Source organism: Ricinus communis, chromosome 7, assembly GCF_019578655.1.
Source record: "Ricinus communis isolate WT05 ecotype wild-type chromosome 7, ASM1957865v1, whole genome shotgun sequence".
Classification (NCBI taxonomy): Eukaryota; Viridiplantae; Streptophyta; class Magnoliopsida; order Malpighiales; family Euphorbiaceae; genus Ricinus; species Ricinus communis.
The window spans coordinates 4,015,731-4,040,160 of NC_063262.1; the positions used below are offsets into that span (position 1 = coordinate 4,015,731).

General features: G+C 34.3%; 4 protein-coding genes across 4 annotated transcripts; 2 read left to right on the forward strand and 2 right to left on the reverse strand.

Moving 5' to 3' along the window:
- The first annotated feature begins 3,087 nt into the window (after positions 1-3,087).
- Positions 3,088-6,989, forward strand: LOC8261666 (probable prolyl 4-hydroxylase 9). The gene is made up of 8 exons (XM_002533118.4): positions 3,088-3,734; positions 3,839-3,958; positions 4,054-4,211; positions 4,345-4,447; positions 5,124-5,219; positions 5,816-5,881; positions 5,964-6,083; positions 6,534-6,989. The coding sequence occupies exons 1-8, from the start codon at positions 3,612-3,614 to the stop codon at positions 6,618-6,620; spliced, it is 873 nt and encodes a 290-aa protein (XP_002533164.2). The 5' UTR covers positions 3,088-3,611; the 3' UTR covers positions 6,621-6,989.
- Positions 6,990-8,198: 1,209 nt separating this feature from the next.
- On the reverse strand, positions 8,199-13,076 carry LOC8261665 (molybdate-anion transporter). Its single transcript, XM_048377082.1, has 10 exons — positions 12,711-13,076; positions 12,439-12,583; positions 12,028-12,196; positions 11,559-11,814; positions 10,597-10,685; positions 9,841-10,023; positions 9,675-9,760; positions 9,494-9,578; positions 8,859-9,129; positions 8,199-8,671 (listed from the first exon to the last, which is right to left on the reverse strand). Exons 1-9 carry the CDS (start codon positions 12,916-12,918, stop codon positions 8,995-8,997), a joined length of 1,356 nt encoding a protein of 451 aa, XP_048233039.1. The 5' UTR covers positions 12,919-13,076; the 3' UTR covers positions 8,199-8,671; positions 8,859-8,994.
- Positions 13,077-16,405: 3,329 nt separating this feature from the next.
- LOC8261664 (uncharacterized protein At2g23090) lies at positions 16,406-17,585 on the forward strand. The gene is made up of 3 exons (XM_002533116.4): positions 16,406-16,615; positions 16,709-16,749; positions 17,281-17,585. Exons 1-3 carry the CDS (start codon positions 16,540-16,542, stop codon positions 17,398-17,400), a joined length of 237 nt encoding a protein of 78 aa, XP_002533162.1. The 5' UTR covers positions 16,406-16,539; the 3' UTR covers positions 17,401-17,585.
- Positions 17,586-18,670: 1,085 nt separating this feature from the next.
- LOC8261663 (casein kinase II subunit alpha-2) lies at positions 18,671-24,315 on the reverse strand. Its single transcript, XM_048376591.1, has 10 exons — positions 23,811-24,315; positions 22,310-22,439; positions 21,985-22,179; positions 21,398-21,555; positions 20,718-20,808; positions 20,576-20,641; positions 20,390-20,472; positions 19,618-19,681; positions 19,445-19,513; positions 18,671-18,952 (listed from the first exon to the last, which is right to left on the reverse strand). The coding sequence occupies exons 1-10, from the start codon at positions 24,185-24,187 to the stop codon at positions 18,893-18,895; spliced, it is 1,293 nt and encodes a 430-aa protein (XP_048232548.1). The 5' UTR covers positions 24,188-24,315; the 3' UTR covers positions 18,671-18,892.
- Positions 24,316-24,430: the final 115 nt, after the last annotated feature.

The window sequence follows — 24,430 nt, forward strand, 5'->3', positions numbered from 1 at the left end:
TGGGTTTGATAGAGAGCAGTTAGCTCCTCAGCCATAGCACGCTGCCAGAGCGGATCAAGAATGGCTTCTTTGAAAGATGAAGGCTCAGAAAGACGATGAATAGCAGCTAGAAAAGAAGCAAATGAACTCGAATAACAAGAATAATCAAAATCAGGTTGTTTAGTGGATTTACGATTTCTTACAGGATAGTGAGGTTCGATAGTATCCGCAGTCTCAGGAGATGATATAGGGGAAAAGCCAGTAGAAGTGTCAGGAATGCCAGCAGAGGGTAGCTCATCAATATCAATAGCAAAAGGATTAATGTGGACAAGATCAGGCATAAATATATTATGAGAACGAGCAGGAATGGTAAAATAAGGAATATGTTCAAGAAAAACAACATGACGAGAGACATATAACTTATGATTGATTGGATCAAAACAACAATATCCTTTTTTACCTGCACCATAACCAAGAAAAACACATACAGTAGAGCGAGATGTTAACTTACTACGTTCAACATGAGGAAAAAGGACAAAGCATGTAGAACCAAAGACATGAAGGGAAGAGTAATATGGAGGACAACCATATAATCTTTCATAGGAAGACAAACCGAAATTATGAGAAATAGGAATTCTGTTAATTAAGTGAACAGAAGTAAGAATCCCTTCCCCCCAAAATTCACTAGGAATGCTAGCAGACAACAAGAGGGATCGAGCAGTCTCAAGAATGTGCCTATGTTTTCTTTCAGCAACTCCATTTTGTTCAGGAGTATCAGTGCAAGAAGTCTGGTAAAGTGTACCATCTAAAGCAAGTAGGTCTTTAAAAGCATGAGAAGTATATTCTCCTCCCAAGTCACATCTAAAGCACTTAATGACAGTTGAATGTTGGATTTTCACAAGAGATCGAAATTCATTATAAATGCTAAAAAAGTCTGAACGACGTTTCATAAGATAAACCCAACAATAACGAGTGCAATCATCAATAAAAGATACATAATAACGAGAACCCCCTTTTGTAGAGACAGGAGAGGGTCCTCATACATCATAATGAATAAGTTCAAAAGGAGTAACAAAAATAGTAGTACTTTTAGAAAAAGGCACTGCAGTAAACTTTGCTAGTTTACAACCACTGCAATCAGAAATATCATGAATTTTCAAATTTCTTAAAGCTCCTGTAGAGTCTAAAAATTGCAAACGAGACACAGAGACATGACCAAGGCGAGAATGCCACAAATAAAACACAGACGAGGACGGACTTAAATGAAAGGATGACAAATTGACACCAGAAGCAGATGCTGCAGTATGAGGAGTTTTGAGCTGATCCAATACATAAAGTCCTCCTTCTCTATGGTCGATCCTAATCACCTCCTGAAAATGTGGATCCTGAATTGAACAAATAGAGGAAGAAAAAGAGACCGAGCATCCAGTATCACAAATCTGACCAACAGAAGCTAGATTCAAAGCAAGACTACGAATATGATAAACATTGGATAAGGATAGAGAAGGCGTAATAACTGAACCAACACCTTGCAATGGCATAGGTGTACCACTAGCATTCATAACAGGGACTCAAACTTTAGGGGTTAGAGAGGTAAATGATGATAAATTAGGTGACATATGGTTTGAAGCACCAGAATCTAAAATCCATGAGGAAGGGGATATACCTGAAGAACTAAATGACAAACTTATTTAAGAGGAAGCAGACATAGCATGAGGCTAAGAAGCAAGGAACTGCTGAAACTGCTCGATCAATGATGGGTCCAAGGAGGAGGTTGATAGAGCATTGTAAGGACGAGGTAGAAGGGGAGGTCCATTGTGGAGAGGGGTGGTCGATAAGAACACTGTTGATACTGCTGTTGTTGCTGACACTGATATTTCCAATGACCTTTTTGCTTACAGAACCCGCATTCATCCCGAGCAACAGATCCAGATGGTCTGAATTGAGACTTAGACTTAGGCCTTACGGTCGGCGTGTGACGCAAAGAAAAACAACACAGTCAATCAAGAACCAGCAGTCGAGCAACAAGAACCAGCAGCAAGAAGACGCACGCAGCAGACTTAGCAGCAAGAACCACAAAACGATGCACAGCAGTCGAGCAGCAAGGAGAAGAACAGTTTATTTTTCAAGACCCAGCAGCTCTGATACCATGTTAGGATTGAAGAAAGGTTTATAGCGTTTTATTGATTAGAAGAAAAAGGAGAATATCAAAATAAAAAGTGTATGACCCTAATACAAAAGAGAGCTATATATACTCCTACACTAAGAATATAGAAAAGACTAAACTACCCTTACAATATACAAAGAATTACATTATTTAACAACCATAACTTTTCATGCTTTAGACAAATGAACTCACAATACAGAACTCTGCTACAAGTGGATTTTCATGTTTAGAATAACAACTTAAATATAAAATTTAATTGAACTTCAAAAGATCTATGTTTGAGATAGATTTAGTAGTCCATTCAAAAGTTTTAAAATCAAAAATAAATTTCACAAAATTTTGTGAGATTTATTTATCCTAAGGTGAGAGAATATTGTGTTATGAATCGGGAGGAGACTACTAATTTCTACTAATTTAATTAATTATATTAGTCTGCTTTGAAAAAGAAAAGAGAAAAACCCTAGTATTTTAGCCTTAATCTACTCTACAAAAAAAGAAGAAGAAAGAATACGTCCTTCATTAAACTAAAAAAAGAAGTTGAATTTGATCCACTTTGGAGTTTTGTACTTGAAAGTGGAAACTAATGTAGCAACTGCAACAATAACAAAAGGTTTTTAATGAAAATCCAGGAAAAACAATGTCATTATTTGGTTAGTACTGCTCTAGCAAGTTGCATCCACCTCATCTCCTCCTCCTCCTGATTTTCTAAAAATTCTGATGGCCCTCACGTATCACTACTAATACTTCTGAAATTATCCAACCATGATTCATATTGAATAATCAATTGCTCAAAGTAGGAAAATGACCATCTTGGTGGTTCTTTTCTTTTATAAAGAAAATCTCGGTGGTCTATTTCTTTTTTAAGAAAATCTCAGTGGTCTTTGACTTGGCATATGAATATACAAAGCACAAAAGTACAGAGAGTGCCTACAGAAAACCAACCAATAATCCTGTGGGCTTTTATCTTTTTTTTTTTTTTTTTTTCCTAACAAAGGAAAGTGGGTAGGTCATAGGTGTTTCGGAAAAGGAAGAATCTTAATTACTGTAAATTTTTCCTTGCCAAATTCATGCCAGCTAATGTATATATATATATATATATATCTGTCTCTACTCTGTACGCTTTAGCCTAGAGAGGATATTCTTTGTCTGATATAATAATTACAAAATCCACAGGAACATCTCAAATTAGTAAATACCCCGTTACTCCTTACTAAATTCCCGCCCGTCGGTCTCTTTGCAATTCCATTTCTCCTGTTTTTGTACTGACTCGATCAAAAGAAGAAAAAAAATAAAGTCTGACAATTCCATTTTCACCAGCGACCAGAGAAAAAGGAAGAAAATCAAATCAAAATTAAAGGAACCGAAAGGAAATCCAGGAAGAATAGAAGAGAAAAACATTTGTTATATTACACAAACACAGACAGAGTGCAATCACAAAATATTTCATTCTAAGGAAGAGAAATCAATGAAAGCGAAAGGGAGTAAAGGAAAATGGAGCATCAAGTCAAAGATAGGGTTACCTGTTGTCTTCCTCTCTTGCTTGTTCTTCTTTCTAGCCGGTCTTTTTGCTTCTAATCTCATTTCTCAGGTATTGCGGTTATTTTTTGTTGAATATCGTTGGCTGATTTCGTGAGTCGTTCATTTAATTTTTTGACAAAAATTGATTGTTTGATTGATATTGTTGATGATCAGAACGTAAATGGCGATAAAAACAGAAGGCAGCTTCAATGGGTGAAAGAGGAAATAATCGAGTATGATTTATTGCCTTCTGGAGATACTGGAGATGATTATCTTACTGTCATTCCGTTTCAGGTAGCTTTTGTTTTAATTTTAATTTATGCTTGTTTGATTATGTCATTAAGTAGAAATTAGTTTGTTAATTTTGGAGAGGTGAAATAAAAATGCAGGTATTGAGCTGGAAACCTCGCGCTTTATATTTTCCTAATTTTGCCACAGCAGAGCAGTGTCAAAGTGTAATCAACATGGCTAAGCCAAATCTTACGCCCTCCACGTTAGCTTTAAGGAAAGGCGAAACTGAAGAGAACACTAAAGGAATCAGAACGAGGTTTATTTCTCCTTACTTTTCTTTTTTACTTGTCGCCTTTCAATAGCTATTTTTATAACTAGAAAACAATTATAAAGAATCTGCTGCTTTTTGTTTGTTTATTGGCTTGCTTACTCTTTTCTATTTGAAACAGCTCTGGCATGTTTCTCAGTGCTTCTGAAGACAAAACTGGTGTTTTAGATGCTATAGAAGAGAAAATTGCAAGGGCTACAATGCTTCCTAGGGCTAATGGAGAGGTAAATTTATGATTCTCAGATTCTATACCTTTCTTGATCCTGATATTTACATGCTCGGTCTACATGTTATGGATTATAGTTATTCTTATCATGCTATTACCTGATTATAGAATAGATATTACTATGTGAGCGACTAACATATCTGAAAGAAGCTTCTCCAAAAGAATTTTCCTTTTCATATACAATTTATTTGTCCATGGAAGAGAGATGAATTTGAATTAAAAGAATTTCAATCCTGATATTTTATCAAACTTTCCTCTCGCCCTTTTTCTGCTCCTTTTCTGGGATTTGGCTGTAACCAAATGAACCTTGTCAGCATCAAAATAAGAAATGGAAAAGCTTGGAGTGAGAAGAAATAAATCATCCCAGGTCAACTTTCATAACTTGGAGTTTTATTATTGGGAGTAGCTAGTCCTGCAACTTCAGTTTTATAGTTTTATGTTTATTTTTGTATTCATGAACTATAGTTACTTTGACCAAGCATATGAATCCTCTTATATTTTCGTTTATGCCAGAGTAATAATGTGCAAGTATCCACCTTTGTTAAGCTTCCAGGCAATTTTCATCTCTTGAACACTTGTTGCATTTAGTTTTTTGTTTGGCATTTGCATTAAATTAGTTAACCTTTTATTTCAGGGCAATTTTAAAATTGTCTGAGGATTACACCATGTTTCAGGCATTCAATATCTTGCGTTATGAGATCGGGCAGAAGTATAATTCTCATTATGATGCATTCAATCCTGCTGAGTATGGTCCACAGAAGAGCCAAAGGGTAAATCTCATGAAAACATAGATTTTCCTTTTCATTATCTTAGTCCTGTAATATGCAGTTTTATGTATTACATGATGCACGGGAATACAAGCATCTAGGCAAAATGCATGTCAATACATTTACCTGGAGAAAACTTTGTTGTTTCATTTTCCTTTATTTCGCTGTACATGGTTTCAATATAGAGATGATGAATCCCTGGACTGTGAATCTGTTGGAATCAGCTAGATATTAGTGTCACATCAGGTCAAAATTGTGAGCAAAGTATGTCAGCTGTTGAAATGTTCCGCCTCAAGAAATATACATCAGAAATAGCAAACTCCTATTCAGGGATCATATGCTAGATAATTTTTAATCTCATGTCTTATCATATGCCGTTGTTCTTGATATCTATCATCCAGGATGGTCTCTGAAGTCTTCATTTGGCCAGCTGATCCCCACGTGTAATTCATGCAACATATTGATCGTCTTCTCTTGTCAGTTTGAAAATGAAAATATATGTTCTTAGAAAACCACCTTTGGTTGAAATCTTGATTGGGGTCCTTATTGACTTAAAAAGTTTGAAATAATTCTCAACCTGTTTTGATAACTATGTCCAGGTTGCTTCTTTCTTGTTATATTTATCTGATGTAGAAGAAGGTGGGGAGACCATGTTTCCGTTTGAGGTAAGATCAAGGCCTCTTTCTCCTCTCCCTTTTGGTTGATCATGTTGCCTTAAATAGACATTCATCAAGACTTTGTTGGCAGAATGACTTGGACGTTGATGAAAGTTATGATTTTGAAAAGTGTATCGGTTTGCAAGTGAGACCGCGCCGAGGGGATGGACTTTTATTCTATTCACTTTTCCCAAATAATACAATTGATCCAGTAAGCCTTCCTAACTCTGTTTTATGCAAATTTTTGGCAAGTTTACACTGAATAGTGAAATACTACAATATTAGCAACCGAGTCTTTGTAAAAGAACCCGAGCACTCCATCCTTTTCTGTCCATTCAGTACCACATAGAGGACCACAAAATGGATTAATAACAAAAAAGAAAAAAATAGAAAAGAAAAAAAGGAGATAAGGAGATCACTAATTATTTCTCCAAAACAGAGATCAGTGATGGCTTCCACGTCTTCTGTATAACTTAGTAATTTGATCACATAGGATAATGGGTTATGGGTGCATTAAAAGAGCCTGTTGTTGATTAATTTTAAGCTGTGTTGATGGCAAAATTTTATTATTAATGATGTTATGGGCATTCAGTTGGCATGGCATTATAGTGTTCCATATTGGTTCTCTTAATGATGATCTTTGGGTTGCATGCTTTGGCAGACATCACTACATGGAAGCTGTCCAGTAATCAAAGGGGAGAAATGGGTGGCTACAAAGTGGATCAGAGATCAAGAACAAGATGACTAGAATACCTGTACATGCCATCAGTTTAATGTTTGTGAAGTGTTCTTTTCTACTGGAACTCGAGGAAAAAAAGAAAAGAGATAATTGAAGCAGCTGAGTAAAATTTTTGTTATCATACTGATATGGATCCAGTGCAAGACGAGAAAATTATTCAATTATAGCGGTGATTAGCTTTTTCTTGGAAAAATGAAAGGTCTTGATGTTGTTGCATACAAGTCCTCTGCAAGTCGGAATTGTTGAGCAGGTTGGTAAACTAACTGCTTTTGCATCACAAGAGTTGGCTAAAAATTATCATACATTACTGTTACATCTGTGCAACTTGCCGGACTGTGAACTTGATAGCTCTCAGATAAACTGTTTTATGTTCCTGTAGCTTCTCGTGTCCTTCCAGTTCTTCTCTGAAGATTTGTTTTCTTGTTCTTCTTGCTCTATTTATAAACACAACTCGAAATCTTTGTCTTAAAAAAAGAGAACGTGATTTAAGCCTCTTATGACACGAGTACCTTAACTGTTGGGGTTAAGCAGATGGAGAAACCTTGTTTTCTGCTTAACAGCAAATTATTCAGCGATAAATTTAACTTCACGTCTTAATTTTAACAATAAATCTTTTCAGAAGACAAAATAATTGGAGCCATTTGCCATGCAGAGGTGATGGCTTCGGTCAATCTATGGGATAATTCCTTTGTACTGGGTCCAGAGTCCGCAAAATAAATAGGGTCAGTAAAGGAGTTTTTTGACATTGAAGTTGGAATTTTCTCTCAAAAAGATAATCGAGCAGAGTATACGATTATGGTAATCCATTCCGTAGAAATTGGAGAGAACCTTACTCAAATTATGCTACATTGTCTTTTAGAGTGTGAGGTATATTTTTAGAAATATTGTGTTTGCTAGCCAAGGAAGGCCAAAATTCACAGTAAAATGATCGAAGAAGCGGTCTCCGGTGGCCAGGAGTAGCAAATTCTTCTAAACCCGCAAAGCAATTATCACTTCATCTTTTTGCTTATTTAGCTAAAATTATTCTTATTTTTTTAAAAAAAATAAGAGAATTTAATCCCTAGAAAAAGAGAAAATAAAATAAAAAATAAAAAAGTATTAATTTTTTATATAAATTAATATATATATATATATTGATATTTAGACAATACAATAAAAAAATAAATATTGCTAGTGTTTTTATTACAATAAAATAAGCAGTTATGCTAATAGTGTCGTGCCGAGAGCGGTGGAGATGAACAGTTTCAACAAAAATAATAATAGTAATAATTATTTATTGCTTAATTATATTAATTATTCTAAATTATAAAATAATTTTAAATAATATTATATAATTTTTTAATTATTTTTATTTTTAAGAGAGAGCAAAATAGAATTAGTTAGAACCAAATATATAAAAGTTTAAGCTAAAAAATCTATAAATTTAAGAAAAACCTAAATTAAACCCATAAGACAAGATTAGTGACCAAATTGCGAATTTATTGGAGATGAGCAAAGTGGGTTTTGACTTGATAACCACAAGGAGCAACAAACAAACAAGAAAAGAGAATAGGCCGAATTAGATCAATACCAAAAACAAAAAGATGCTTGGTCAAAAATCAAACATATTTTGATGCACAATAATATTTTCAACTACGTCCAAATGTGGCGACCTGGCCATGACAAAACATACCATGCAAATTTGTAATGGAAATCCTAGACAAAGACCAGCTGCCTAGCCTAGAACCAATTTGTAAAGAAATCAACTCAATCACTCGGATAAGAAACTTAACTCATAATAATAATAATAATAATAATAATAATAAATGAAAAATTCTACCCATAAAAAAGTGATTCTTCCTGACTAAATTCAAGATGTTTCAAACTCCACTATTGTTAAAAAAAAAAAAAAAAAAAAAAAGGAAGAAGACTCCACTCTACATACTTTCGGTGAATGACCATTGAATAAAGATTCTCCACTGTTTTCTGAATCGCTCTCAGCTAGTGTGTTGTTCTCCACCAAATTTTCAGCTTGACTCGAGGGACCCCTTTGCTTCCTGGTAGTACATGTGCACCTGGACCTGCATATGTAGACTAGAGTAGTTGATGAATCTGAGACAGGCTAGGCATTGATTTTGTCAAAACCAATACCTCGCAGTTGTTCCTAGCTTGCCAATAAGTATTTATGAGACCATCCAACCTTAACAGTTGCGTTCATATTTTTCTCCATTTATTTGAGCTTTTGAAGACTCGGGTAAAAGTGAGTACCTTTTTGCTTGCTTTGTAAAGTATTGAGGGGGCACAATATCTCTTTCACCTCACTTGACAAGTCTAAGGTAGATGATGGACACCCACATTTATCAGTTCCTGGTGGTGAGCTTGATATACAATAGAGTTCTTGACTTTACAACTTGTGCCAGTTCTGGTACGGCTGCTTTCCCCATCGCTTCAATAAATGCATGCAACCAGATCCCAGGAAAAGCCCAAGAGCAGCAAATGCCATCATAGTTGAATTCTCCATTTTCTGATAATATCCTCTCTGAAATTATGGAAATGTTGCAAATAAGTCTGCTGTATAGCTGTATGGTAATATGGAGCCAACTAAACTTAACCAAGAAGAGATATTACGTAACTGAGTACGCAATAACATAGATGCATGCCACAGGTCAAATCCACCAAAATTAAAAATACCAACATGAGAAAAATAATAGAAGACTAAAGGAATTTTAGGGTGAAAAAAAGCATGGCAATATGAACGATGTGATTATAATACATGCACGATCAATATTGAGAATATTTGCAGAAACAAAAGCACCTGTCAAAGGTGACCCATAATGACAATTCCAATGGATGCAAAAGATGCTCAATCCCTTGTGCTCAAGGAATCTGAGACAACAACTTACTTGAATCAGCAAAAATAGGATAGCAGCATTTGCAGGAACTAGAGAAAAGCTTATCATTCCTCCACGCAATTCATTTGGCACATGCCTACGCACCAAGAAACACAAACCAAGTTAAAATCCACTTGATAGCATCACTACCATTACAACAAGATAACCTGAGAAAGCACTTTTTTCTGCATACATGGTCCTCAATCTTGCAAGTGAAGGTATAATAAGGCCAACACCAGCATGAAATACACAAAACACTGATACTAAAGCTCCAATTTCCTGCATTTCACAGATGAATATCAACTTATGAGCAGGTACCTAAAATTAAAATTTATGTCAGAAATGCAACAAATGTGTACCTGGTAATCATAAGCCACAAATGACGAGGCAAATCCCAATACAAGGAATGCGTATCCTAGGCAATCCTCAGTTCGAAGTGATGATGAACCAGTCAACAGCCATGGAAATACTGTGCTTCCAAGCATTCTTGAACCCAGAAAGCATGGATAAACCAACCCTAGATGCACTTCTCGTCCATCAGCCTAAACTCACACGCAATAACAAAATCTTATACTTGTAGGAAATAGTTTTACTACTTGGTGGTTCATGTATAATGTTTGATAGAATTATGAAATTTGGAAAATAAGAAAAAACATAAGTGTTGTTTTATAAAAAGACAAACTCTCCTTGATCTTAAATCAACATATGTCCTTGGCCATATAATTAAGCTTCAAAATAGCTATTTGGTTTAGGATTCTCCTGCCAACTAAAATCAATAAACTGCTCCAAAAATCCCGTTCCATGTTATTGACATAAATCCTGCTTTTCTTGCCCCTTTGCCTAGTCTTAGCGTAAAAAAGTAATAGTTGGCTTTTAACAAACAAATACTGTTTGTATGACTTACCCCAATAGTTTATTGTGTTTTAAACTATTATGCTAGAAATTTATTGTTCGATGCTGACATCATAATTTCCACGCATAACCAAATAGCATTTGACATGAAGATATCTGAGAAAGACCAGATTTTGAACAGGATAAACTTAGCAGCAGGATAACGAGGACATTGAGAAACCAGAAGCTGATAAAATCTTTGTTTCTAGTAAAATGTGACATACCACCAAAGTTGGGGCCCACAGGATCCAGAAGACCGCAACTGAGAACTGAAGGCAACTGTGTGCAAATCCAAGTAGCCACATTCGTTTATCTGGTGGCCATTGACAGGTCAACAAGTGATGCAAGAGAATATTGCTACATATACATGAGAATAAAACTGAATGCACATGAAGCAAACTTTCTTGATTGCATCTAACTTGACAATGTACATATTGAAAAATTTATTGGACCACCGTCAATATATCCATGCTGCAGAAAACATATACAAATGAAACATCTGATTAAGTTAGTTCCATGACATTCAAATTGAATGTCATTTATCTTTTTGTTAAACCAGAAGTTATGGTCAAGGATAATTGATGCACTTTGATAAGCATACTGCACAAGTAGGCTTCAAAAGGCCATAAAATCCAAATAGAACTATCAGAAATAGATGCTGGAAATAGAAATTGTTAAAAGAATAGCTGAAATCATGCCAGTGACTCACTACGAATTGTTAATACATATCATTTACTAATCCAACTGTAGAAACATCTTGATTTAATCATCCTTTTGAACTTCCGATGAAATGGTTATGTTTGTTTCTTTCGCAGTTAAAATATAAGCTGGAACTCGGCTATAAACCTCCAAATCCGCAGCCTTTAGAAGTTTAATTCCAAGATTAAATGCAAAGCAACAATGAAAGGATAAAATCTACTTGAGATTGAAATGCAAACAAACATATCATGGTAATTCACAACAGGGAAAAGCTTTTAAAGTGCATATGAATAGAAACGAAGTGTCTTTTGCATAGGTTGTTGATTTCTCACACTAATTATAAATAAATTCAATTTTCCAAATCTAAGAAACTTCAATGAACAGATATAGGATGATGCATGCACCAGACATGCTTACTAAGTTACTATAGACTGGTCAGTTGTCAACTAATTCCAGGAACTTTCAATATATATATATGAACTCTTACCAGTAAAGATATGTGTGTAAGATACCCTAAAATTTTGAGATGCTTCACTCTGTGTAGTTTCTTTCCATCCTTTGCTGAGACAAAGGATACCAATCATTGCCAGAAAGCTGGCTGCAGTGTAAGAAGACATAATTCCTTTTTCTGGATTACTACCTAATAGCCAATTTCCAAGGACCTGACTTCCAATTAATGACGCTGACTCCAGGAAAGTCATCAACCAAAATGTGTCACTCAAAGTATCTTGTCCGTATCCTTGCTGCAATGTTAGAAGTAAGAAATCAGTCATTATTTAAAATCATGGCAGCTTTTAGTATACGTGCCTAGATAGGATGTAGTGTTAGCTTGTTGTTCCTAATTTGCATGTTAAAAAGGCAAATCAAATGCAGGGAAACTATATGAATAGAAAAAGGAGAGAAAAAAAAAAGAAACCAAGTCTGAAATTTGGAACAAAAAAATTGGTAAGACAAACCTTTTTATTTTCTGCAACCAGCCATGCTTCAAAGCTGAAAGAAAATATTGAGGTGGCAAGGGACAAGCATATACTTCCTAACCAGATGCTAGGATGCGACATGATTCTCTTCCATATGCCAACAAAGAGGTGCAGAATGCAAAACATCAGACAAGCTTTCTTGTGACCTCTACACAGAGGACGAGCACGACAATGTCAGTTGTATAAGAATTCAATGCATACTCAATACGAGAATTCTTTTTCAGGACAAATTTATATCAACAGACGCTACATAAATTATAAGAATTGATAAAAATTACAAAAAAAACTCTTAACATTCCTAAATCAATCTTGACCTATCTCTATCTTAATCAATTAAACGTGTCTAACAAGAAAACAAAACAAAAAAAAAAAATCATTAGAGTTGCTTACATAAAATCGGAGAGCATCCCTAAGAGAGTACCAAGAAAAAGAGCAGCTCCAAATCCAACACAGAGATACGTCACCGTTTGCACTTTACTCACTCCATACAAAACCAGCTCGAATTCACCAAACACCGACCACAGCCCTTCCATGACTAACCACACAACACGCAGATAATTATATCATTTTCTTTCTTTTTTTAAAAAGAACACAAAAGAAAAACAAACAAAGCAAACAAAAAATAAATGTATGTTTAGAAGAGGAAAAGAGAAAAAAGAAACCTGAAGCGAGAGAGAAGAGAAAGAGGAATTTGCTCTGGAAACGAAGGAAAGAAGGAGAGATGACGTGGCTAAAAGGAGATTGAGATTTGTTTTTGTTTTTGATGGAGGCGTGAGGAAAGAAAATGATAGAGGAGAAGCAGCATATGAGTATGAATACATATAATGACGGATTCGGTTCCCATATCGAATTCTCTATTACTACTCCCATTTTTATGATGATCTAATGAAATGGTTTTCAAGGTTTTGAGATTGTACGGTTACAGATCTGGAAATCAGATCGATTTTAATGCTAGATCGGTAAAATTAGTGCACATTTCTAGTTTTATGAAAGAGGACGAAACTGTTAGCTCCAACTCCGTAACTCCATCGAAAGCAGATACTGGTTACTACAGAACAAACTTTAAACGGTGCGTTTTATGGATAACAAGATATTTAAAATATTTTATATTTATTGTCAAATTTGATATATCAATTTTAAATTTTCATTTTCAGTATCGTTTTTAATACCGATTTCAATTATCGTCTTCAGTAAAATTATACACCAAATTTATTGATGGAAGCAATAACAAAAAGGAGTTTAGTCAATTACTAAAATATTATCATTTAACTATCTAAATTTATTTTTTTTCTTTGTCTATTTTGGAGTTTCATTAATATGTGTTTAAAGATAATATTTTAATAATGAAAGTGTTGACTCAATTTTTTTTATTATTAAAGTATATGCCATATCAACAAATTTAATTAATAATTTCATCGAATATCATCATTGAAATAAATATTAAAATATAATATTAAAATTAAAAAATTTTAAAACTACGTGCTAGATTTAATAATAAATGCAATATATATTTTTTATGATTAAAATTTTTTAAAATTATATTTTATACTTATACAAATAACATTGAGACTAGAACTTTTTATCGTTAACAGCTACCAACATATGCGAACTATAAAAAATGACAATTAAATGATTATATGACGAACATATTTATTTGCTAATAAAACATATGCTGACAATGTATGTGTGTCACATTTGCACCGACTATTTCAATGACGACATATGCAAAATGTCTATAATAAATAATTTACGCTATTTATACTTCTTGAATGTTTTATCTTATTGAATCTTTTAAAATGAAATTTTCTCATAATAAAAATTTACGATGATAAAACTTTATTGTTACAAATACTTATGCAATGAATATTTTATCATTGCAACACTTATAGCAATTAATACCTTATCATTGCAGTGATTATCTCATCTTGATAAAATCTTAAAGTCGACTTTCTTTCACACAACAGCATGACAGCGTGTGAAATGATGTATATGCGACTAAATTACAATTATTGTTCTTGAAGTTTTACACAATGTTTGAGAAAAAATAAAGGTAAAGTAAGTAAGATTTTATAAAGTAAATGAATGTTTGTTTGGAAAGAATAGATGGTGAATGAAAATTTTAAAAGGTTATATAGAGCTTTTTAAACTATAACATTCTTGATAACTCGGTCAATAAGGGCGAGCTATAAACAAATATCTTCGAGGGCTGATCTAATCTCCGGAGCACCTGTAAGAATAGTTAGAAAGCGTCGGAGGAGGTTATCCGGCCACTCACTCCGGTGATAGAGTCAGTAATTTGCAAGAGGATGGCTAAAGTGTATAAGAGTGTAAAATAACATGTACCTCTAAGTGTGGTGTCACCGTTCCTGATATAGATGTTGAAGGTCTTATAGTCCTTTTCGGAGAGAAACACTACATTTGCAGGTCGTCCTAGTTATATTAGAATTTGTCTTCTTATTTGTTAGCAGAATTCTAGGTCGGGTCAGACTCTATAACTAGAGTCCACCCGAGATTATAGAGTCCACTCGAGATATAATCTCTTAGAATCCCTATCATAAAAGGATGCAAATTTGTTCAGCCTCGTCTTTTTTGGATGGAACAAGTTGGCTTACAATGCTTAGTTATCAATTCTCAACCCACTAATTTGGTGAACTGATATTTGAAGTGTTTTGAAGGTTTTCATAAACGTTTGGAAACCGTGACGTAAACCTTAGTTCTTAAATAATATTTTCTTTCCATACAAAGATTGGAGGTTCAAAAACTTTATAAAACCTTGAAAAACTTGAAAAACCTCCATCCAATATCACCATCATCTCTAATTTTTAAATTTTTAATATAAATTTCTATTAATTATTACAAAAATCTCTTAAATTAGTTTCAGTATAAAAATTATTCGAAAACTGATATAATTATCTCAAATGTTAAAAGTTAATATTTCATTCTCATTCAAATATATAAGGAATAACTTATAAATATTTATACATTTTCTAACTCAGAGAATAGGAAAAATTTATCTCTTTTAACACTTTACCCCTTTCTTCCCCACTTTTAGTTTCTAGCTAAATCAAATGGCGACACTACCAAAGAAGTGAAGCTCAAATAGCTACGAGTCTATTTGTGCTAATCTTGAAAACTGTCGATTTTAAATTTAAATTTGTCGTGTTTGTCGTTGCTCACCAATTGACACTACCACCTCCAACCATGAATTCAGTGGCCTCCTCTTCAGGCAGGTTGTGGCGCTTCTATCCTCTGCCATTAAAGGCATAAAGGAGAATGTCAATTGAAAAGAGAGTGTGTGTGTGACACAGGAATTATATTTTAATTTTAAATGTATTATGTATCTCAATAATACCTTTGTAATAAACTTCAACCAGTCCAAACGGAAATGTTCAATGAGCCTATGATGGAACTATCATAGCCAATGTGGCACCAAAGCGTCTCCGTACCTTACTGGCCAGTGACATTCCAACCGGGAGAAATTTCCCGTTAATAATTGTCAACAAATATGTAAAGGCAAAAATACCTTTTTGCTTTAAATATTTATTGGAAATCTCACTTTGACGCCTCATGTTTTTCTTTGTTCTACTATACCCATATATGCTCTAGAATGCTATATATATATATATATATATATATATATATAAGCCCCTTTTTGATGGGAAGACAAAAAATATTTGAATTTGTTTTACTTATTCTGTTGCAGAGAATGTAAGACCTAAATAATTGGATTAATTTATCTTGAATTTTTAGCCAAAATTTTTTAACACTGATTTGTTACTTTTGCTTCCCCGAACTAATTTTTTAACTCAATCAACTAAAGAGGTTGTGAAAAAGGTGGGGTACTTATTCGCTTATTCATAAGATAATATTAGTAACTAAAAGGAAATTAAAAAAAAAAAGAGTTAACCACAAACAAAATGTAATTAAATATGTTAGAAAATGGAAAAAAATTACACCAATCGCACGAAAAGATTTTGAATCATGATCTTGAATTACTATCATTGACTAAGGCTGAAAAACAATTTAAGTTTCAATCATACACACTTAAACAAAATGAAATAGAAATTCTTATTAAGTTATTTTGTGATTGAACTCTTAAGAGTTTAGGATGAAGGAAGAAGAAAAAAGGGATATGAATTTAATTGTGAGACCCACATAAAAAGAAAATTTAAATACAAATAAGGCATGCATCCTCCACGTTAGCCAACTTAATAAACCTATCAAGAGAAGGCATTAGTCATAGCATTTTAGAGAAACCAGACCCATAATAGGACTAAAAATAACATAAGAAGCTAAAGTGGAATTTTTGGAATATATTAAGGGCACAATTGATCTTTTCCCATGCATATATAATTAAAACACTTCAGAAATGTTTCACCCTCTAAAAAGTTTTGTTCTTTGCCCTAAAAAGAAAAAAATAAAAATAAAGAGCTAGGTTTTTGTTTGTGGTCGTCAAATTCGCGTCATCCCGATTGAATCAGAAACGCGGACATGGGAGGTGGTAATGGTCAAAAGGCTAAGATGGCTCGCGAGAAGAACCTGGAGAAGCAAAAGGCAGCAGCTAAGGGTAATTTCTGTTTTCTTTCTCGCTTCCTTTTTTTTTTATATATAATTTTCTTGTTTTTAATTTATTAATTTTTGTATGTTTTGATCTTGTCAGGAAGCCAATTGGAATCGAACAAGAAAGCCATGAATATTCAGGTAAGCCCACCTCCCTCCATAACTTCTATATTATTATATTTGACCTAATCTTTATAATTTTTATATATGTCGAATTTGATGTTTAAATTCTTTAGGTGTAATGATAGGTGGTTCCTTTTACTTATATACTATTTGTCATCTTGCATTATACGGTACAGTAGGATAAAATTATTGTATAATCTTCATGGGTAAGTAATTAATTTTAGAAAGTTAGGTAGTTTTTCTTTCCATTGGGAGATTTAGAAAGACAGAATGAATAGTATCTTTAATACCTGGTGAAGTCTCACTATTTGTTCCTGCAAATTTGAACTATTAACTCAATTGTACTTTCTTGGTTGTAATATTTTCTGCTAACAGTACAACTAAAGTAATAATATGGAATGAAATGGATTCGTACTTAGTTGATAGTGATAGACTATGATCTATATGTAGAACTGATGCTTAGCCCCAGGAAAATGCAGCTTGTACTTCATAAAATGTGTTCTGTATTTTTCAGGATTATGTAGTGATGCTAGTTAACTTTGAATGCAGTGCAAGGTTTGCATGCAGACTTTCATGTGTACAACATCGGAGGTGAAATGCAGGGAACATGCTGAAGCTAAGCACCCAAAATCTGAACTTTATGCTTGCTTCCCGCATCTCAAAAACTGAGTGGAATTTGACAAAATGCCATGTACAGGCAGTGTATCCATGTTTACTTGATACAACTAGTATGATCCATTTGTTTGTGCTTGTGTTTAAGATAAACACTCTGTGCTCTTGGGGGTCTCTGTTATATTAAAACCTGTGGATTAGCGAATCTCAAATTTTAGCATATTGCATGGGCAATTGGTTTAGTGCTATTCTTGATAATTGCCGACTCATCTGTAGTGCGTCTAGTGACTCAATATATCTTAAAGAATACTTGTACCTTAAGACTCTTTCAGGTATATATGCATGTGGCAAGTATCTAGTGGTTTGTCATCTATCGACAATGCGAAGCAAGCTCCTGCATCTTATTTAAAACTATGGTTCGCCTCTTCCTGCATTTACTTAAAGTAGGGTGATGTTTTGCGACTGAAGCTAAGCAGGTGATTGGCTTAAGACACCATATGCCTACTGTGATTAATGGTCGACGATGTGAAGCAAGCGCCTGCATTTATTTAAAGTAGGGTGATGGTTTTGCAAACTGATGTTAAGCAGGTGATTAGTTTAAGTCATCATAAGCCTACTATGATTAATGGTCGACGATGTGAAGCAAACTCCTGCATTTACTTAAAGTAGGGTGATATTTATGCGACTGAAGTTAAGTGGGTGATTGGTTTAAGATGCCATATGCACATCGTGATTCATGGTTGACAATGCGAAGCACGCTCCTGCATTTACTTAAAGTACTGTGATATTTTTGCAACTGACGGTAAGTAGGTGATTGGATAGGCGATTGGTTTAAGATGCGATATGCATATCATGATTCATGGTCTACGAAGCAAGCTCCTGCATTTACTTAAAGTACGTGATATTTTTGCGACTGAAGTTAAGCAGGTGATTGATTTAAGATGCCATATGCATATGGTGATCAATGGTTTGCTAGGCATATATAGCCTTGATTCGGCCATTTTATCAGTTATTACTTATTTTCCAGTTTTTCGTATTTAGGTTGTAAATTCAGATTTTTCCACATACCAAGCTTGATTATTATGACGTGAAGAAGGCAGCATTTACCAGCCTTATAAATATAAAATGATTTGTCAATCATGATGTCATTCCCCTACCAACCAAACTTTCATCTCCTATAATTTTAAAGTAAAATGATTAATAGCAGATATGAGATATCAATCTGCAATAATATGAAGATGGTAGAAAATAAATAACGCACTGGAGGCACCAAAAAGAAGTCGGATAGCGCATGTGATGTTGCAGGAATTCATCTTAGAGACTTGGATGGTAAACTCTCAAGAAATTAAAGATACATAATATTCTCAAACAAGTGATAGGAAGATCATATAGTAAAAATCCATCCACAATCTTCTGAACTGCCTGCAACTAACAAAAGGCAGCAACAATTGTTTTCCAGATTAATCAAACATAAGGATGATACATACTCCACAAGTAATAGCCTCTGTTTTGCTGACAGATACCATGTGAACACTGTTATAGCAACTCACTACTGAGTCCGCATTCTGCTACTTTCTGCAGCCCTTACTTGAGAGAAATATGGATGTGCCTGCACCACAAACAAAAAGAAAAAAATTGTTATTGTGGACGTGAAGAAGCAATCAAAACTTTTGTTATGCATGAAAAGTTGGTCAAGAAGGGCTACAAGGAAAGCCGGGTCACATTAAAAGAAAAGCTGAGTTGTAAAAGCACATAAGTGCAACAAGAGGCCGGAACTAAGCAATGACTTGAGCTGTCAACTAATATAGCTTCACTTTTAAGGTCCAAGAGCAAAGAGAAAATAAAAAATAAAATCACTATGCCAACTACGCAATTTATTTTCACCAAGAGAAACAGAGAAAAGGAGAGCCAAACTAGCAGCGGGTTGTCAAGTAATTCCATTTTCCATTTGAGATTCATGTAATGGTTTCTACACTGACCTTTACATCTGCTTTTCCTAGCTTAGTGATTATTCAAAACTTAGGGGTCGGAAGGGGCTATACTCATTGTTCTTGCACAATTACAAGGTAATACACAAAGTGAAATGCCCAAAGAGGATTACCATTGCTTCTCTTGCAGTTAGCCTATCCTGATGATCATACCGAAGGAGCTTATCAAGAAAATCAATAGCCTGAATATTATAAGATACGGCATAAAAAATAAAACCAATTAAGGTTACTGATCAAGATAGAATCAGGTAAGAACTATATATTGAAAAGGCACAACATTAGATACCTCTGGAGAAACCAAATGCTGATTATCTGAATTAGTGAACTTGGACCAGGGTTTCCTACTATGCCTGCAGCAGTATAAAACAACATATTAATTCCTGTCAACCACATTATAGGTTTACTAACACTGAATTCAGCTAAATGAATTCTGTAAAATATTGAAGAATTCATTAGTACTTCTTCACCTAGCATGTACGGAGCTCATAAGCAATTCTTTACCTAGTGTATGGAACTTTAACATATGGGGATTTGTTTACCAATCCACATTTGCTATGTTCAAAACCAAATAAACAATTCATTGGCAATACAAATTTTAACTCCACCGAATTCGATTGCAACAAACTCAATCAAGAGTCCTCAAGATTTGCCAATGAAATCTATTACATTCAGAGTCTGGATGAATGGACTGTGTAACGACTTGAGTGCAATACACATAAAATCAATTCATTATATAGTGGACGCTCTCTCCAAATCAATTTTTTTTTTTTAATTCCAGACCCTAATATAGATGCAGCAAGCATAACAACTGTTTAGCAAATTAAGTGTAAACAGAACTCATTCGCCTTTTTAGTAGAATTTAGTTTAAAAATCGTGCAAGAGGACTTAATTTGATCAAACTGCAATACTTCTTAAGATAATGCATGACCATGAGAGGCCAACGCATATTGTGATAAATTCTCTTCTGCTTAGTAAAAGCAAGTTAATTGCAAAATGAGAAGTTCTGCTTAGAAAAGGCAAGTCAATGGCATGACAAGAACAAAATCAGCTCAACAAACCTTCCCACTAGAGCATCAAGCTGAGCATCAAGCTCTAAGTGATATTTATTCAGATATGCATTCAACTCATCAGTTCCAAGTACCTGAAAACACCTAAAATCAGACAAGTATTTTGCAAAATCAATTTATTTCTCATAATTTAGATGCAACAAATGTTTCTGCACCAAACGGCAGAATCAACATTACCTTGGCAATTTTGACAAGCTGATCATGATTGTCATGACCATAAAAGAATGGTTCCTTCCTAAATATCTGGCATCAAGTACGAAGTGGAATCAGAAATCATATTTGATTAATGTTAAGGGCCAAGTGAAAGCTTGATGCTTACCATTCCTGCAAACATGCAACCAAGACTCCACATGTCCAAAGAATAATCATAGTCTTGTAGATCAACTAGAAGCTCAGGGCCCTTAAAATATCTGAGAAAGAGGGAAAGAAAACTCATTCTTTCTGCAAGGATGAACCCATAAATATGTTAAGAATAAGAGATATATACTATAAACAATAGCATGTTTCTAGAAGGTCCAAAGTGCAGAATCCTGAGAAACTAATTAAGCTCATTGAAATCCCATATAATTGAAGTCAAAGCCAAATATTAAAAAAAAAAGAAATAGAAAACTTCCACAGTGATTTAAGAAATGTTATAGATGGTCCAAAATGGAACAGACAATCAAAGTTTCTTCCTACTTGAGTGGCTCAGATTTTTTCATCTTAATGCATTTTCATAAATTGCAGCAATTCTAGATATGAACAGAACAGAACACAATATCTAGAACCATAAGGCAGGGCCAAAACCTTAATTGTGATCCATGTGACTTTTAATTCCATCCTTAGATGCAAAATAAATCTTATCGGTATGATATTTCAGCAGATACACTATAGCAAAAAATTCACAGAATTGAAAGTAAATCACAGATATGTATTAAAAAACTATTAAAAGGAATTTAAATTATTAAGTTTAAAAGCACAAGCACTATTAAGTAATCTGCAACATCTCCAAGTCACTACCTTGATGCCACACGAACATTATATTCCTTGCCAGGATGGTAAAATTCAGCAAGACCCCAATCTATTAAACGAAGTTTCCGCAACTCATGGTCAATCATAACGTTGTGAGGCTTGACATCTCTATGCATTATTCCTTGTGAATGGCAGTAATCCAATGCCTGCATTACAAGAACATCTATGAATATCACATGCTTTCATGCCACTACCATGCCCCATCAATTTTCTATAAAACTCATGAGCCGAAGTGTCTCTTGCAATTAAAGTGCAACTCAAGAGTGGTCATGCCATGGCCGATATGAGGAAAAAAAGGGTAAGAAATGCAAAGAAACAAATTGGATGAATGATGGAACTACAGCAGAAGATACCACTGCACAACATGAATGGATGGTAAATACATGAGGCCAAAACAATGTGATATTAGATATCTTCTATCACTTTCAATATAATTTAACAGATTCTGAATAATTAAGAAATAAGACAAAGGCTCATGAGGTAACAATATCAAAAACATGTGAATGTGTGTGCATAAATGGAGGGAGGGAGAGAGGGCAAGAGAGAGAGACAGAGATATCTCATTAGATAGTTACCTTGAGAAGCTCATATATGTAGTAGCGTATATCATAATCAGTGAGTGTGGGGTACAGAACTTTGAAGTCTGTACTGTTAACATATTCAAATATCAGACTAGGAGTCTTTGAATGCTGATCTCTAACAATGTCAAGAAGTTTGACTATATTCGGGCCACCACAGAGATTCTGAAGTATTTTTATTTCCCTCTTGATCTGCAGAAAGATCACAGGATTACCATGTTTAGGAAGCAAGTAATTTCGCAGGGGCTTTGCACCAAAATAGCAAATGAAACAGAGAGAACATAAAGAACTCATATTCAGCATAGGACATAGTAAAATTCACCTTCTTTTTCTTAACAGGTTTGAGAATCTTAATTATGCACCGCTCATTGCTGTTCACATTAATGCCCTCAAAAACCTCACTGTACTTTCCCCTTCCAACTTTACGAACAACTTCATAATCATCTTGATCACTGGAAGAAACCGCAAAAGGTACTTCTTTTTATAAAAAAAAGTAAGAGCAGTAAAAGAAAAGAATCTCACATGTAAGTAGAAAAAAAAGGCAACAGCAAAGTCCATAACTTAGTTGACGACATTACGCTTAAGAAATATGCAGAAAGGAAAAGGGAAAGCTAGAGATTTGATTGCAAAAGAAGACTTTCCTGTACGGTGAAAAAGGTACCATGAATCAAACTCTCTAAAAGTTTAATATTGTTATAATCTTGTACTCCACATCCCTCAAATTCATTGTTATATTGAACCTTTTTTAGTTTCCAGCTTTTCATATCATATCAAGCAGTTGTATTCAGTTCAAGCTGCTCGTCACTCAAGGAAGCCCATTAGGAATTCTCAGATATTCCTTAAGAAGAATTTCTTTCCTACAATGGTGAAAAACAAAAAAGAATAACAAATTCAAAATATTGGTTTGGTTTTGATACTAACTGAAGCCAAAAAGAGCAACTCTCAAATTCTGTTTCCTAGATAGAACATTCACCTCTTAAAAGTAAAGTAATGTCAATCAGTAAAGAGAAGGTGAAAAACCCTAAAACTTATATATCCTAAATTGGTTTTCCTTTTTTCAAAAGGAAAGTCTTGTCATTTTTCATAAACAAAAAACTCTCTTTTTTAAATTGTCTATGCTGTTTTTTTACAAGTTTAGTACTAAAATCAGTGGCGGACACCACTGGCCCCAAATTTTATTTTTTAAAATTTTTTTACTAATTATTCTTATAGTTCAAGTTTTACCCTTTAACTTTTTAGATTTTTATGATTTGGCCCTAAAAGAGTTTCTGTAAAGTTTTTTTTTTTTTCTTTTACTAATACCATTCATATTCCAATTTTTATCCCATATACTTTCTAAAGATTATTACTCCATCCCCAAAAATTTTAATGCTACGCCCGCCACAATAAGAGATGAACATCACGAGAAGCACTGAAACAATTGGGCTTAGTCCCAGTATTTGACTGAAGTATCTTAACCAAAGAAATGGCCAAGCCATTATCCAATTCATTCAACTTCGGACTAGTCGTTTGCATCAAACCCTAGTTATAAACATAAATTTCAGACAATAAGATCTCCCGTTTCCTAGATTATATTCTCCTCTGAAAGTCGCTCAAATACAGCATAACATGTTTGGCAGTTTCAAAAACAAAATCAAAATCAAGCACCGTCAAGCAGCAATAAACCCTAAAAAATCCTCAACAAAATATATACCAGCCAAACAGTCCCTAAAGACGTACAATCATACTCAAACATCGTAAAGAAATGAGCAAACAATTAAACTAGGAATTAAATTTAAGGAAAAAGAAAAAAGAGAAAGAAGAGGACGAAATGACTAAATTACCCCCATTGAACGGTGAGAGACTCGTAATCCCAATAATCCTTGGGACGGAGGACGTTAACATCGGCATAAACTCGTGACTTCGACATGGATCGCGGATTCAAATCGGGTAAAGAAGAATCCGAGATCTCGACGAGATGATCACTCCTCGAGACGATCTTATTATAGGTGATATCAATACCTTTGTCGTTGTTGCTGGTGCTGTTGTTGTTGAGAACGACTAAAGGAGGAACGTCGCGAGTTATTGAATTAGGGATTGATGTTGGGTTGCGCAGGTTAGGAACATGCGCAACAGGCGCACGTACAGTAATAAGAGCGAACACTAACAGGAAGCGATGAAGTAGAATTTGTGCTGTTTGATTTTGCGCATCTTTTTTCATGTGCTGCAAACGCGACGCGAGGCCATTACAAAAATATAACTATTTTACAAATAAAAAGGAAGGAAAAAAAAATATTTGAAAAAGCTGCTGCGATGCGTTTGGTTTTGGGGTTTTGTGGATTCTTTCCTTCTTGTATTTCTTGTTATGGTCAAAAAGATAATGATAAAAAATAAACAATATCGTGGGGGATGGATGTTACAGTGCGGTACTTGGCTTGTGTGTATGACGGGATTGGATAACGTG

Bases quoted from the DNA above. Each gene is read 5' to 3' on its own strand.
- LOC8261666 (XM_002533118.4), top strand. From the start codon at position 3,612: ATGAAAGCGAAAGGGAGTAAAGGAAAATGGAGCATCAAGTCAAAGATA. The intron at 3,735-3,838 runs GTATTGCGGTTA...GTTGATGATCAG, and splicing joins CTTCTAATCTCATTTCTCAG to AACGTAAATGGCGATAAAAA. The intron at 5,220-5,815 runs GTAAATCTCATG...AACTATGTCCAG, and splicing joins GTCCACAGAAGAGCCAAAGG to GTTGCTTCTTTCTTGTTATA.
- LOC8261664 (XM_002533116.4), top strand. From the start codon at position 16,540: ATGGGAGGTGGTAATGGTCAAAAGGCTAAGATGGCTCGCGAGAAGAAC. The intron at 16,616-16,708 runs GTAATTTCTGTT...TGATCTTGTCAG, and splicing joins GCAAAAGGCAGCAGCTAAGG to GAAGCCAATTGGAATCGAAC. The intron at 16,750-17,280 runs GTAAGCCCACCT...CTTTGAATGCAG, and splicing joins AGAAAGCCATGAATATTCAG to TGCAAGGTTTGCATGCAGAC.
- LOC8261663 (XM_048376591.1), bottom strand. From the start codon at position 24,187: ATGAAAAAAGATGCGCAAAATCAAACAGCACAAATTCTACTTCATCGC. The intron at 22,440-23,810 runs GTAATTTAGTCA...GGTTTCTTCCAG, and splicing joins TCTCTCACCGTTCAATGGGG to TGATCAAGATGATTATGAAG. The intron at 20,642-20,717 runs GTAAGCATCAAG...ACTTGATGCCAG, and splicing joins GTTGCATGTTTGCAGGAATG to ATATTTAGGAAGGAACCATT.
- LOC8261665 (XM_048377082.1), bottom strand. From the start codon at position 12,918: ATGGGAGTAGTAATAGAGAATTCGATATGGGAACCGAATCCGTCATTA. The intron at 12,197-12,438 runs GTAAGCAACTCT...TCCTCTGTGTAG, and splicing joins GGGATGCTCTCCGATTTTAT to AGGTCACAAGAAAGCTTGTC. The intron at 11,815-12,027 runs GTTTGTCTTACC...CTAACATTGCAG, and splicing joins TGGTTGCAGAAAATAAAAAG to CAAGGATACGGACAAGATAC.